At 40.6% G+C, this 12,047-nt stretch overlaps 1 protein-coding gene and 1 long non-coding RNA gene across 2 annotated transcripts in view; both read right to left on the reverse strand.

The window, feature by feature from the left end:
* The window catches only part of SYN2 (synapsin II), a 165,850-nt gene that overhangs the window by 92,979 nt on the left and 60,824 nt on the right, over positions 1-12,047 (reverse strand). The window contains exons 2-4 of the mRNA XM_068201492.1: positions 10,742-10,799; positions 8,189-8,280; positions 3,169-3,325 (exon numbers count right to left, since the gene is read on the reverse strand). Of these exons, the coding sequence (XP_068057593.1) occupies positions 3,169-3,325; positions 8,189-8,280; positions 10,742-10,799 (307 nt within the window). The remainder of the gene's footprint in view (positions 1-3,168; positions 3,326-8,188; positions 8,281-10,741; positions 10,800-12,047) is intronic.
* On the reverse strand, positions 2,389-3,174 carry LOC137480462 (uncharacterized). The gene is made up of 2 exons (XR_011002926.1): positions 3,101-3,174; positions 2,389-2,540 (listed from the first exon to the last, which is right to left on the reverse strand). It is a non-coding gene; the product is annotated as an uncharacterized lncRNA (long non-coding RNA).

Here is a 12,047-nt window from a genome sequence, read left to right on the forward strand (position 1 = left end):
TATTGAGTTCCCCACAGCTAACTCAATAATTTTCCATCCTTTTAAGTCCCATTCCATTGCACACCCCCTTTTTTTTCCCCTGCTGCTATCAAAGTTGTAATTCCCTTCTGCCACTCCACATTTTACCTTCAGGAAAGTCAATCTATTTCTCATGAATTAATAAAGAATGTTACTTATGGCTTTGTGTAGCATTCTGCTTCCCCATTTTCCATGGGGCTTTTGCACTTGAAATGTTTGTAGAGAGAACTTCCGCACAAATATCAGGGCACTGGTGCTGACAAAGGGATTGTGCAGGAAGAAATCCCTGCCATGCTCTGAAAAGGGAGTTAATTGATGCCAAATCCAAGCATGGCCATGGCCATGGAGGGGCACAGAGGTTTTACCCTTCATTTTAGCAGGCAGTAGCAGACTGAGGAGTTCATTCCCAGGCATCCACAACAATTTTCAGCAGGGATTTCACCCAGGCAGGGAGCACACACCAGATTGGTCCAACCAAACAAGGCAGACGATGATGTTGGCAAAACCAACAGTGCCTGGATTCTGCTGCAACATCTGAGCATCCATGAAGTTGGCTGAGTTAAGGGATTTTTACCCCTCAGGGCATCTATTCTGGAATGGCTTTACAGAAGCAAGGAATATCCTGAGTAGGAAGGGACCCACGAGGGGCATTGAAGTCCAACTCCTGGCCCCGCACAGAACATCCCAAAAATCCCCCCATGAGTTCTTCCACTGTTTTCCTCTCCCACATCTGATGAAGATTTTGTGCTGCTCTGGGATATACACAGTGGTCTCTACATCTCCCAGCACCACCACCTACACAAGGCAGGATATTCAAGTTTAAAAGCCAAACAAAACCCCTGGTGTTTGTATAGAAATTATTTCTGTGCTCACACTAAAAGCTCACACTCCTCACTAAGACCCACCCGAAGGGCAGTGATAAAGTGATAAGGACACAGATATGGCAGTCTGTAAGGACGAATTATTCCTTTACTTTTTATTGCATATAAATGCTACTGGCTTTGCCTCCCCACCCAGCTTTATTGCATCCAGTGAATCAAAGCACTGGGAAATGCCACACAGCTGGAAAATGTGATGCACTAAAATAATGAATTCAGCAATGTACAGTGTGTACTGAGAAGTTGTAAATGCTCTATCAATTATTTATTCCACCCCTGCAGCAGTTTACTGCAGCATAAATGGATAATAAAATGAGCTGCAAGAGGTATATGTTAAAAACTCCTCACAATTGCTTGGAGGGATTTTCATAATAAGTATAAAAAAATTAACATCTTCAAGGCAACAAAAAGTATTTTAGTAAAACTTCCTCGCAGTGTGAAAAATATTGACAACTGTTCTTTTCTTACCCAGAGGAAAAAATGAAGTTTTGGCTATTTATAAGATGTGGGATTTTTTTAAGTTGTTTTAGCTGTTGGACAATGGAATTGTAGGAGCAGGGACTGCACCGTGGATCAGCCCCTTTTACAGCAGCATATTTTAACTTGTTGCTGCTAATGTTTAGTTCTTTGTGAACCAAAAGGATCACCAAATTCCACCTCCATTTCTACAAAACTTGTCAAGAAAAACAGCATTGGCTTTTCCACTGAAACTGGCAAAGATCAGTGGCTCTCCAGGGTACCTCAGTGCTGCAGGGGTAACTGAAAGGACCAGCCCCTACCACAGAGGCACAGGGTTATGAAAAGGGCTTTCAAAAGAGGAAACGAGTCCCTTCAGGTTGCCTTGCTAAAGCATAGCCCCAAAAATGTCACAGGAATGAGGAAAACACTGGCTAGAGCCTGTTCAAATTATGTTTAAAGCCACAAATATGAGAAATATTCTCAGCTTGCTTTTCCCAGACAAATTGTGAATAAACACTCTTTCCTCTCTTGAGGAAGTGTGTTAGCAGTGGGAAGGTTTTACGTTGGATGCCTCACTTATTTCTCTATTTGTACTACAAAGAGTATTCCTCTCTGTCTCCACACTGGCTCTTTGAAAAAAAAAGTTATTGAAATATCTGAGTTTGGTTTTTAATCCTTCCCCTGCTTCACTGCTCAGTGAGGGAAGTTTGATAATCAGTGTTCATGAAGGGGAGTGAAACACACAATGCAGCAGCTGAAATGCCAGGCCCAGGAAATTTCCAGGTGCAATGATATAGCTTTTATGTTTTTAAATCCAGTTTAGGATTTAGCTTTTATGTTTATCAAATCCTGTACTGCATTAGGGTATAACTTTAATACTCCATACAGAGTGCTAGTTACTGCCTTCAGGTTTTACTCAGGCGCAGCAATTCCTCTCTGGGCCTGGAACTCAAGGACACCTCACTGCCTCAGGCCCCACAAAGTATGAACAAAAGTGAGCTGGGGGAGCAAACTGGGGGTAAATGACTCCATGACCTGCAGCTGGAACTGCAGCGTTAACCCCTGATGTGTAAATGGCCCAAACTGATAATTGTGTGAAAAACTCGTGCCCATCGCCCACCTTGGGTGCAGCCTCTGGAGGCTGTGGCTGCCCAAGCTGTGCCTGCTGAGGGCTTTAATAAATACCTGTGGGATGTGCCCATGGGGAGGTCAGTGTGGGAATGCCATAGGAAACTACAGTCGTTTAGCAAAGGCATTTCCCCAGAGTCCTCTGCCCCCCAGTGCAAATGAGCACATGCCCATCACCTGTCCGTTTGTGGTTGTCATCTCCCCAAGTTCTGGAAAGTTCTCCGTTCTCGTTGTTCCTAATGGTTCCCTCTGTAAACCACTCCTTCCCTTTTCCCTCCTTGGCCCAGTTTATGTTACCCCGTCCCTGTTCCTCCCCTACACCCTCTTCCCACTGGATCATTTGTACCCTGGTTCCTCCTTCCCTCCCCAGTTATATACTCTGGCCCCTCCTTCCCCGGGGCTCTCGAGTCTGCTCTCCCTGAGTGTGGTTGTCTCCCTGCTCCTATTTCTGCCTCCCTACTCCTTCGATCAATCCTCAATAAACCCGCCCGGATTCCAGCAGCTCAAGAGTCCTTCCATCTTCCTGGTGGGGATTTTAATTTCGCTGTCCAGCACCCGTTCACCAGCCAACTGAGGGCCACCCCATGGGACTCGGTCTGGGGATAGACTTCGAATACCCACTTTATTCTTTTAACACTGCCTGCCCTCTGCTCTAGGGCCCCTCCAAGGCAGCAGCAGCACTCACCACCCAGGGCTTGTCACAGAAGTTGTAGATGGACTCGAGGGAGTTGACGCTGGGGATGCCGGCGTACTGCATGCCGATGATCAGGTTGCGGAAATCCTCGTTCTCTGCCATGCTGTAGGAGTGCTGCCGCACCAGCACGAAGTCAGGCCGGAACGACCTGCCAAAAAACACCCACAGTGGTGACAATCCACCTGCAAACTGGCTCTCCTTCAGCAGCAAAACCTGCAGAGGGGGAAAAATGGCTGGTGGCGGAGTAGGGAAGGGCTAGAAGAACACGCAACGCAAAGGGGAATGATAAAAGGTGGAAAGAGCCACGATGGCTTCATGAAAAACGCTCAAACCAAAGGGAAAAAATGGAAAGAGCCACGATGGCTTCATAAAAAACACTCAAACCAAAGGGAAAAAATGGAAAGAGCCACGATGGCTTCATGAAAAACACTCACACCAAAGGGAAAAAATGGAAAGAGCCACAATGGCTTCATGAAAAACACTCACACCAAAGGGAAAAAATGGAAAGAGCCACGATGGCTTCATGAAAAACACTCACACCAAAAGGAAAAAATGGAAAGAGCCACGATGGCTTCATGAAAAACACTCACACCAAAGGGAAAAAAATGGAAAGAGCCACGATGGCTTCATGAAAACGCTCACACCAAAGGGAAAAAATGGAAAGAGCCACAATGGCTTCATGAAAAACACTCAAACCAAAGGGAAAAAATGGAAAGAGCCACGATGGCTTCATGAAAAACACTCAAACCAAAGGGAAAAAATGGAAAGAGCCACAATGGCTTCATGAAAAACACTCACACCAAAGGGAAAAAATGGAAAGAGCCACGATGGCTTCATGAAAAACACTCACACCAAAGGGAAATGACACAAGTTGGAAAGAGCCATGATGGCTTTGTGAAAAACATTCAAAGCAAAGGGAGGAAATGGAAAGAGCCATGATGGCTTCGTGAAAGACATTCAAACCAAAGGGAAATGACAAAAGATGGAAAGAGCCGTGATGGCTTCATGAAAATCTGCAACACCCTTAATCTGTTCAGCATCCCCTCAATAATGGGGTTCTATTAAGAAGAGAGAGTAATTGCCATGGATTTCAGGTTTTTTTCCTGCTGACAGATAAATCCCATCTATAACCTCTAGGTATGTCCTTAGTTTGTCTTCTCCATTTTCTGAGCAGTGACAAGCAAAACTAAAGCAGGCAAATCAAAGGGCCCTGCCACAAACTTGGGCTTTTGGGGAACATTTTTTTTTTTCCCAGAGTTACTGTCAGGCTGTTTTAAGGACAGTAAGGGATGAAGCAGCCACATTGCTGGCAAATTGAATCAACCATAATGGAGAGAATCACAACTGAACTTTTGATCTAGAGACTTGTCAAAATGAATTTTTTGACTTACAGCTGCATTTCCCCCCTTTCTCTCTGGTATCTGACCAGCATTTCCCCTGCTGCTCCCTGTGGTTTCCTGCCTATCACCCTGCACCTTTGCCAACAATCTGACACCATCTTCACCTTACTCCAACCCTGACATTTTGTTACTGGAGAAGGTTGTGGAAAATAGAAAACACAAACCAACAGGACAGAGCCTTCAGAACAGGGGCAATCCACTCTTAAATTTGACTGTTGAAGGAATCTTTTCTGCATTCCAATTTTATAGGGGGAAAAAACCCTGACTAGCTTGAAGATTTCAACTTCCTAAAAGAGGTATAACTGCAGGGTAAATTAAATTAGCATAGTAAATTGGTGAAATTATTTGCATGCCTTGAATAAAAATATAAGCTCTTTACCGAGGTGAGATACTCTGAAGATTACAAATTTATTTTGAATTCTCAGTCTGGTAGAACAAAACAAGACAATTAAAACCCATGTTAAAATTGCTTTAGCAGTCTGGAGATCCCAGCTTGGATGCAGCAGTCCAAGCAGATTAGCTGGATTCTTGAATTTCAAATTGCAGGATCGTAGAAGTGTTTGGGCTGGAAGAGAGCTTTTAAAGCTCATTTTCTTTTCTAGTGGAAGGCATCTAATGGACAACTTCCACTGTCCCAGGGTGCTCCAAACCCTGTCCAGCCTGGCCTTGGACACTGCCAGGGATGGGGCAGCCACAGCTGCTCTGGACACCCTATGCCAGTGTTTTACCACTGCCACTGTAAAAATAAATAAAAACCCCAAACCTGCACGATTTGGCAAAAGCAACATTAAGGATTTGCTGTCAAGAGTTGTTGAAATGGCACTGAAGCTCAGTGAGCAAAACCTGTAAAGAAATCCCTGTCTTTAAACAGGATTCCTGAAAAATATCTGCAGCACAGCTCTGAGATGTTGTGATCTAGGTTTCATGGGTGTGCCGAGAGCTTGGAACATGCAAATCCAATTTACTGGCCCAGGCAGAATATAATACTTAGAGGATTAATGATGCCTTTTTCGCTGGTATTAATGAAGGCATGGGACTATTTTTGGGTTAAGAATGATTTATTGTTCAGATAAATATTAGTTTTAGAGGTTGTGAGATTTATGAGAGTAAGTAGCTGGTTATAGTTTAAGAGTAGTTTCAAGTTTTTTGTTTTAAGGTAATATATAACTTTTTAACTTATTAGATAAGGTTTGCTATAAGGTTTATTTTGTTTTTCTGACTTATTATTTTTATTTAATTTTGTTGTACTGTAGATATTTTTGTTTAATAGGTTTTTGTTATATTTATATATATATATATGTTTCTATTATAATTTTTAAACTTTTAGCTTATTCTATATGGCCACATCCTTATATTATAAACTCTTCATATTTTATTAATATAGTTTTTTACTTGAGGTATATGTTTTCTTACAATTATAGAAACATAAGTTTATTATTTTTGTTTAATATTTGTGTATTTCATTTTCATATTAATTTAAGCTTTTTCTAAGGTTGTAGATCAAACTCTTCAGTGTCTGTAGAAGTTTCTGTTTTTCCAATTCCCACATGCCTTCATTAAAATTGCAGATCCCTCAGTGAAAGAAAGAGGCAGCTTTTGTTTATTAAAATAAGGAGGATAACACATCCCAGGCAGAAAAGTGGTTTCAAATAAAAGAACAGAAAGTGTCCTCTCAAAGACCAATTTAATGAAACAATTGGGGAATGGAGGGAATGTACTTTTTAAAAATTAAAAATAAAGAAATACAGTTTGCTTTGCAAAAGCTCCTCAAAGGAATATGATACATTCCCATAATTGTTCTAGGTCTGTAATTAATGCTGGGTGGAGTGACTGCATACAGGAGGCCAGAGGAAAATTTTAATTGTGGCTCAAGCATCAAGATCCAAAAATCTCAGCATTATGTTACAGAAAATATAATTTTTCATGGTATGATTTTCATTCACAAAAAACAAACAAGTCAGTGCCTATTAAATATTGTTTTCCTCCTAAACTAAACCAAACCAGCAAAATTTTGTCATTGAAATTTCTATGATTTTGCTAATATTTGCTCATAAATCTATGACACAAGGTCACTTTGGGCCTCAAATTGATAGCAAATATCTCCAGTTATCACAGAAACAGAGAATTGCTCTCCCATCATGCCTGCACCTCCCTCTCACACCACAAGCCACATCCCCAGGCATCTCACTCCAGATTTGAGGGAAAATTATCAGCTGCAGGTAGTTCTATTTGGGTAAGTAAATTACCCCTAAAACTATAATATTGTTATCTCATTCTCAGAGTTATCTGATGGCACAAATGTCCTTTTTTCTCCTAAGAAAAGCAGCACTTTTCCCAAGTTTTCTCATGACCTGCAAATCTTTGGAGATGTTATTTTCAGGAGGTTGCCAGCCCTCATTTTCTCCTGACATGTTTTGATGGTAACTTGGCCTTGATACTTTTTAAAACATTTTTTGGAATAGTACAGAAAAGCCACTAGGGAGCAGCCATCAAGATTTCTTGGCTCCAAAACTTCCATCATTGGGTAAAAAATTCCACCAACCCTAAGAAAAAATTAAATCTCTAACTCTTCTAAGGAAATAATCTTGCGGGTTTGGCACAAGATCATTGTTTTTGTATTAAACGCCAATATTTTTAAAACATGCCAGAGATTAAAGAATTGGAATTTTAAAGCATAAACTTATTTTTAATATTTTTTCCTGGGGTTTTTTTGTTGGGTTTTTTGTTTTTTGTTTTGTTTTGTTTTCTGATGGTTTGGTTGGTTTTTTACATGAATGAATTGACATATTCAAATCTTTTATTGGGAGATATGTTCTGCAAAACATGAAGTTCCGGGATATATTTGTGTGACTCTGCCTTTACATTTAAATTTTCATCCAAACAACTGCTACACTTCACTTACACATAAATGCACCAGCTAAAATAGGAGCAATTCTCACAATTTAAATAAAAAATTGGATATAATTTTGCTAATAATTTTGCCAACATAATAATTTTGATGATATAACTTTTCTAATACTTCCTTAATTTCTTACTCTGCCCTGTTTTCTCCCCTCACATTTATGAGGCTGTTGATGTCCTCACTGAAAAAAACCATAGTTAAATTTACCCTGCCTTCATTGGCATCATCCATTTTAGACAAAACAGCTGTTGGGAAATCTGAGGTGTTTAAACCAAAATGTTTCAAACAGGCTGAAATATTCCAGGAACTGCCCTGAGAGGGTTTTATGACTTGGTCTGTTTCAATAGAAAATATTCCATGTTGGAAATAAATTCTGCTATTCTGGGAAAGTCTGGCAGGTGTAAGATCACCAAATTTGGGTCCGTCTGTAGCAAACATAAAACCCAAATCAATAACCCCAACTGTCAACCATGCATTCTTTATTCTGGACTTCCTTCCCTTAATAAATCCATTTTCCCCATGATTGAAATGTCAAGATGTGTCCTCCCTGTCACAGAAAGGTTGTCACAAATCAGGTATTTTATTTTCCACTCTCCCTGAGGGGCATCACTCAAAATCCACAAACACAACCAAAGCACTCAGCACCTTTCCCATCCACACATGATGCTATTTATTGCTTTTTGCTGATATTCCATTGAGTTTTTCTTACCTGACAACTTTTGTGCCATTTCGAATTACTTGGATATCAACTGCATAATTGCCATCAGCATGGGCTATCAAGTTGATTTCTGAAAATTCTGCCTATGAAGAAAAGACTCCCATTAGTCAGTCTGGGTTTTTTTTACCTTTGTTTTCCAAGTCCCTTATTTTCAGCATTAGGGCCTGAAGTGCTGACAATCTACATTTGAAATAAAATGAGCACCAAGAGGGCATTGATCCAGCACTATTTGTCAAGTATCACACATCACATTTCAAAAGGTTTTAATCCAAAGAGAGCAAAAGGTAAAAAATGTTGTGAAAATGGATTGTGGGGCAGTAGCAAGTGGATTTACTCCTCCATGTCTGCATAGAAATGTAGGGATTATATTTTTGCTTTGCACAATGTTATCAAAGAGATTAATTCAGGCTAAACACTGATATAAAGTTTTTAAGAAAACAGTACAAAAGCAGAATTAAAATAACATTTTCTTATAGAATCTAGTGTCTCCTCATGCTGCTCACCCCTTTTGATTTTCTTTATGTGCATTTACTCTTTTTTAAAAAAGACCTGGTGCTAATGAGCAATTGTCTCACAAAATTCTCAATTAAAGCATTTTTTTCAAAAGTCTTCTCACCCTGGAAATGTGGAATTTAAAGGGAGCTGCTCCCATACTGAATCTGCAGTGATTTGAAAGGAAAGAACAGGATGTTTTACATTTATCCCCAGCCTTTCACCAGCTTAGTCTCTCAAGGCACTTCACAATAACATCACCCAGCAGAAGAATTGAAATGCAGCCAGCTGTCTCCTGGTGGATAAATAAAAGTGTCTTTGCTGTCCCGGGGAAAGCACAGAATAGAGAGTGTCACAATCCTCGTTAGTCTGCTCCTGAAAAATGGAATTATTGCAAGTGTTCCTCGGGCAGACCTGGGAGCATTTCCCACCCTGGTGCTCAGCAAGGGAGGGCTGAGCTCTTCCTCCCAGTGCTGCAGCTCAGCACTGCAGTCAGGCCTTGGTTGCATTAAACCCAGCCAGCCTCACACCTCCTGGGATCACTGGGACAGCGCTCCCAAGCTGAGTGCAAAACAGTGCAAATGGGGAGAGAATGAGATATCCGTGTGGGCACTGCAAATGTCAGACTCAGTCCGTCCACTCCGAGACTGAGAACGGCTATCTCCAATTAATACACCATTTCAAAAGCTCGGTGTGTGATAGAAGACATTGTATGTTGAGACAGGCAGTGTAAAAATGAAATAATTGCTGTTACAAGAAATGGTATTAGCAGCAGCACACTGCACTAGTTGTTATTTGTATGCTGATGAGCAACAAAAGGATTTGTGTGGCTCAGAAACTTGCAGTCTCTCTCTGATTAAGGATCTAGCAGCACAGGAGAGGAATTCCAGGTTTCCCCCATGGTTTTGCTCCTGCTAAAGAGATGGGGTGTGCTGTCAGCTGCCTGCTCTGGTCTAGGTGGGAATGGACAAATCAGTCGTCTTCGATTTCCTGCCTCTCCCTCAATACTGCTGAAGACCCCTGGCAAAGCTTTCCATGTTCCCAAGGCAGCAGATATTCAGTGGCGTAAGGAGTGGATGCCGTACCATTAGAGTGAATTTAGATCAGCTAGATACACACAGGTATTGATAATTTTCCCTCACTCCTTGAAAATCCAATGGCAAAACAACTCAAGGACTGGTGCTTCATACAGCAGCATCTATTAGAGGAATTCAAGATTCAAAAGCAGTGAAAAGACTTCTTTAAATCCCTAGTTTCAGCTTAAATAAAATAGCTATAATTCTAGTGCACCCTAAATTTTATCTCCATGCCTATTCCTATTTATTATGGATTTTTTTAAAACCCCCACAAGCTAGCACTGCACCCAGAGCACATTTATATTCCTGAGTGGGGAATTAGCGATACAGAACTGCCACATGGAATTCATGGAGTGTCTGGGAACTTCACAGTCTCTAAGCAACAACTCCTGAATACAAGATGTTTTTCATGCTGTGAAAATTATGGTCAAAATCCCCTCAGAAAAGCCCACTTTGGGTGCCAAAAAAGGGCTGTTGTGGTTTAACCCCAGCTGGCAGCTCAGCCCCGTACCCATTCCCACCCAGAGGGTAAAAGTGGGAAAACTTTATAACTTTTTATCCACCAGAAGGGTAAAAGTGGGAAAACTGTGGGTTGGGATAAACAGAATTCAAGAGCTAAAGCCAAAGCTGTGAGTGGAAACATAGGAAACCAAATCCCCCAGCAGCTCCAGGGGGGGAATTAACTCTGCCCCAGCCCAAACCATCACATTTCCTTAATTGTGAGGGGTTTGGGGTACAAAGATTGTGACTTTTTCTGTATGAATGCACAGAGAATCATGGAATCATTTAGGCTGGAAAAGCCCTCTCGGATAATCTCCCTTATCATTAATCCAAGGCCACCACCAAACCATGTCCCCAAGTGGCACCTCCACACAGCTTTAAAAGGCCTCCAGGGAGGGATTACATACATGGATTAAATATATGTGTTTCTATAAATGCACAGATATAAAAATAACATTCAGGCTGAGTCAGTTACCTGTTCCACCTTTATGTCATACTCTCCATGGACCTTTTTTCCACGAAAAGCCTTGGCCCTGCAGGAAAAAGAGGAGAGAAAATCAAGGATGTATTTATCTGTAATCAGTGTTGCCTTCAATGTCCTGAAAACACACAAATATACTAATTAAATCTAGCTGCTGCACATGCACAATTCCCCTTCTTTGCCACCCTTGTATTCTTCACCCCATCCCACAATATTTTGTAATAAAAAGTATAAAGTGATTTCCAGCACTGAAGTGAAAATGCACTGCAATGATGACACATTCAGAAGAACACATTTCACAGCTGTTAAACAATATAAAAGGAGTCCTATTAAACAGGTACAATCTTGCTCTCAAAGTCAACAATAGCAGTGGAAATTCATTGCCCTGTGAACAACTTCCTAACAACCACTGACATTCATCTTTATCCACGTAGCTCATTTAGAAAAACTGGTTTATTGGGAATGCTGTGCTTAGAAACTTTATATTGTTTTTAAAGTGTCAGAGTACTGGAGACTGCTGTTGTCAGATATTTGAGTTTCTGGTTGGTCTCCTAATCAGTTGTCTCTAGACTAACTTGATATGAAATAATTAATGTGAAGGAGAGTTTATGAGCAATTTTTATGCACCATGATTGCTGGGATAGAACAGAATTCACTGATCCAGGCCTTACAAACACACATTCCCCCAGGAATCCATCTCTTGTATCCCTCAGGCTGAATGTATCTGCTTTGGACTAAAGGAGAATTTCAACTCTTTGAAAAGATAAAGAGAAAAAAAAGATCAATCTGTCAATAGAAAGGAATCATTCTGACGCTCTGATGTTGTTGAAGGAATATGGGATCAGCCTCTCTGCATTTTCTTTGCTCAAGACAAAGCTTACAGCACCTTCCCTGCTTTTTTCTTGTACAAGGAAAAATTTCTTGCACAACTCAAAACCTGAACACCACAGAACATCACCTCAAGTGTTAAAGAAGAGCAGCTTTGTGCATTTCCAACATCTAACAAAATGCTGTTGTATTACCTGAAATCTACCTTGCCAAGGAAAGCAATAGCAATACATATATTAATAAATTATTTCCACTGTGGTCTAGAAGAATTTCATCCCTGGTTTCAATAGTGGATAAACAAAATTTCTTAATAATCAAATGTAAACACTGCCTTGGGGAGCATTTCAAAAGGAATAAGGGGATTTCTTAAGGATATTTCTTAAGGATATGGATAATGGATGGTAGAAGTGTTTATACTGAAATCATACACTAAAATATTGCCCAACCATTAATTCTGTATAAACATGCAATT

Source organism: Anomalospiza imberbis, chromosome 11 (assembly GCF_031753505.1).
Source record: "Anomalospiza imberbis isolate Cuckoo-Finch-1a 21T00152 chromosome 11, ASM3175350v1, whole genome shotgun sequence".
Classification (NCBI taxonomy): Eukaryota; Metazoa; Chordata; class Aves; order Passeriformes; family Viduidae; genus Anomalospiza; species Anomalospiza imberbis.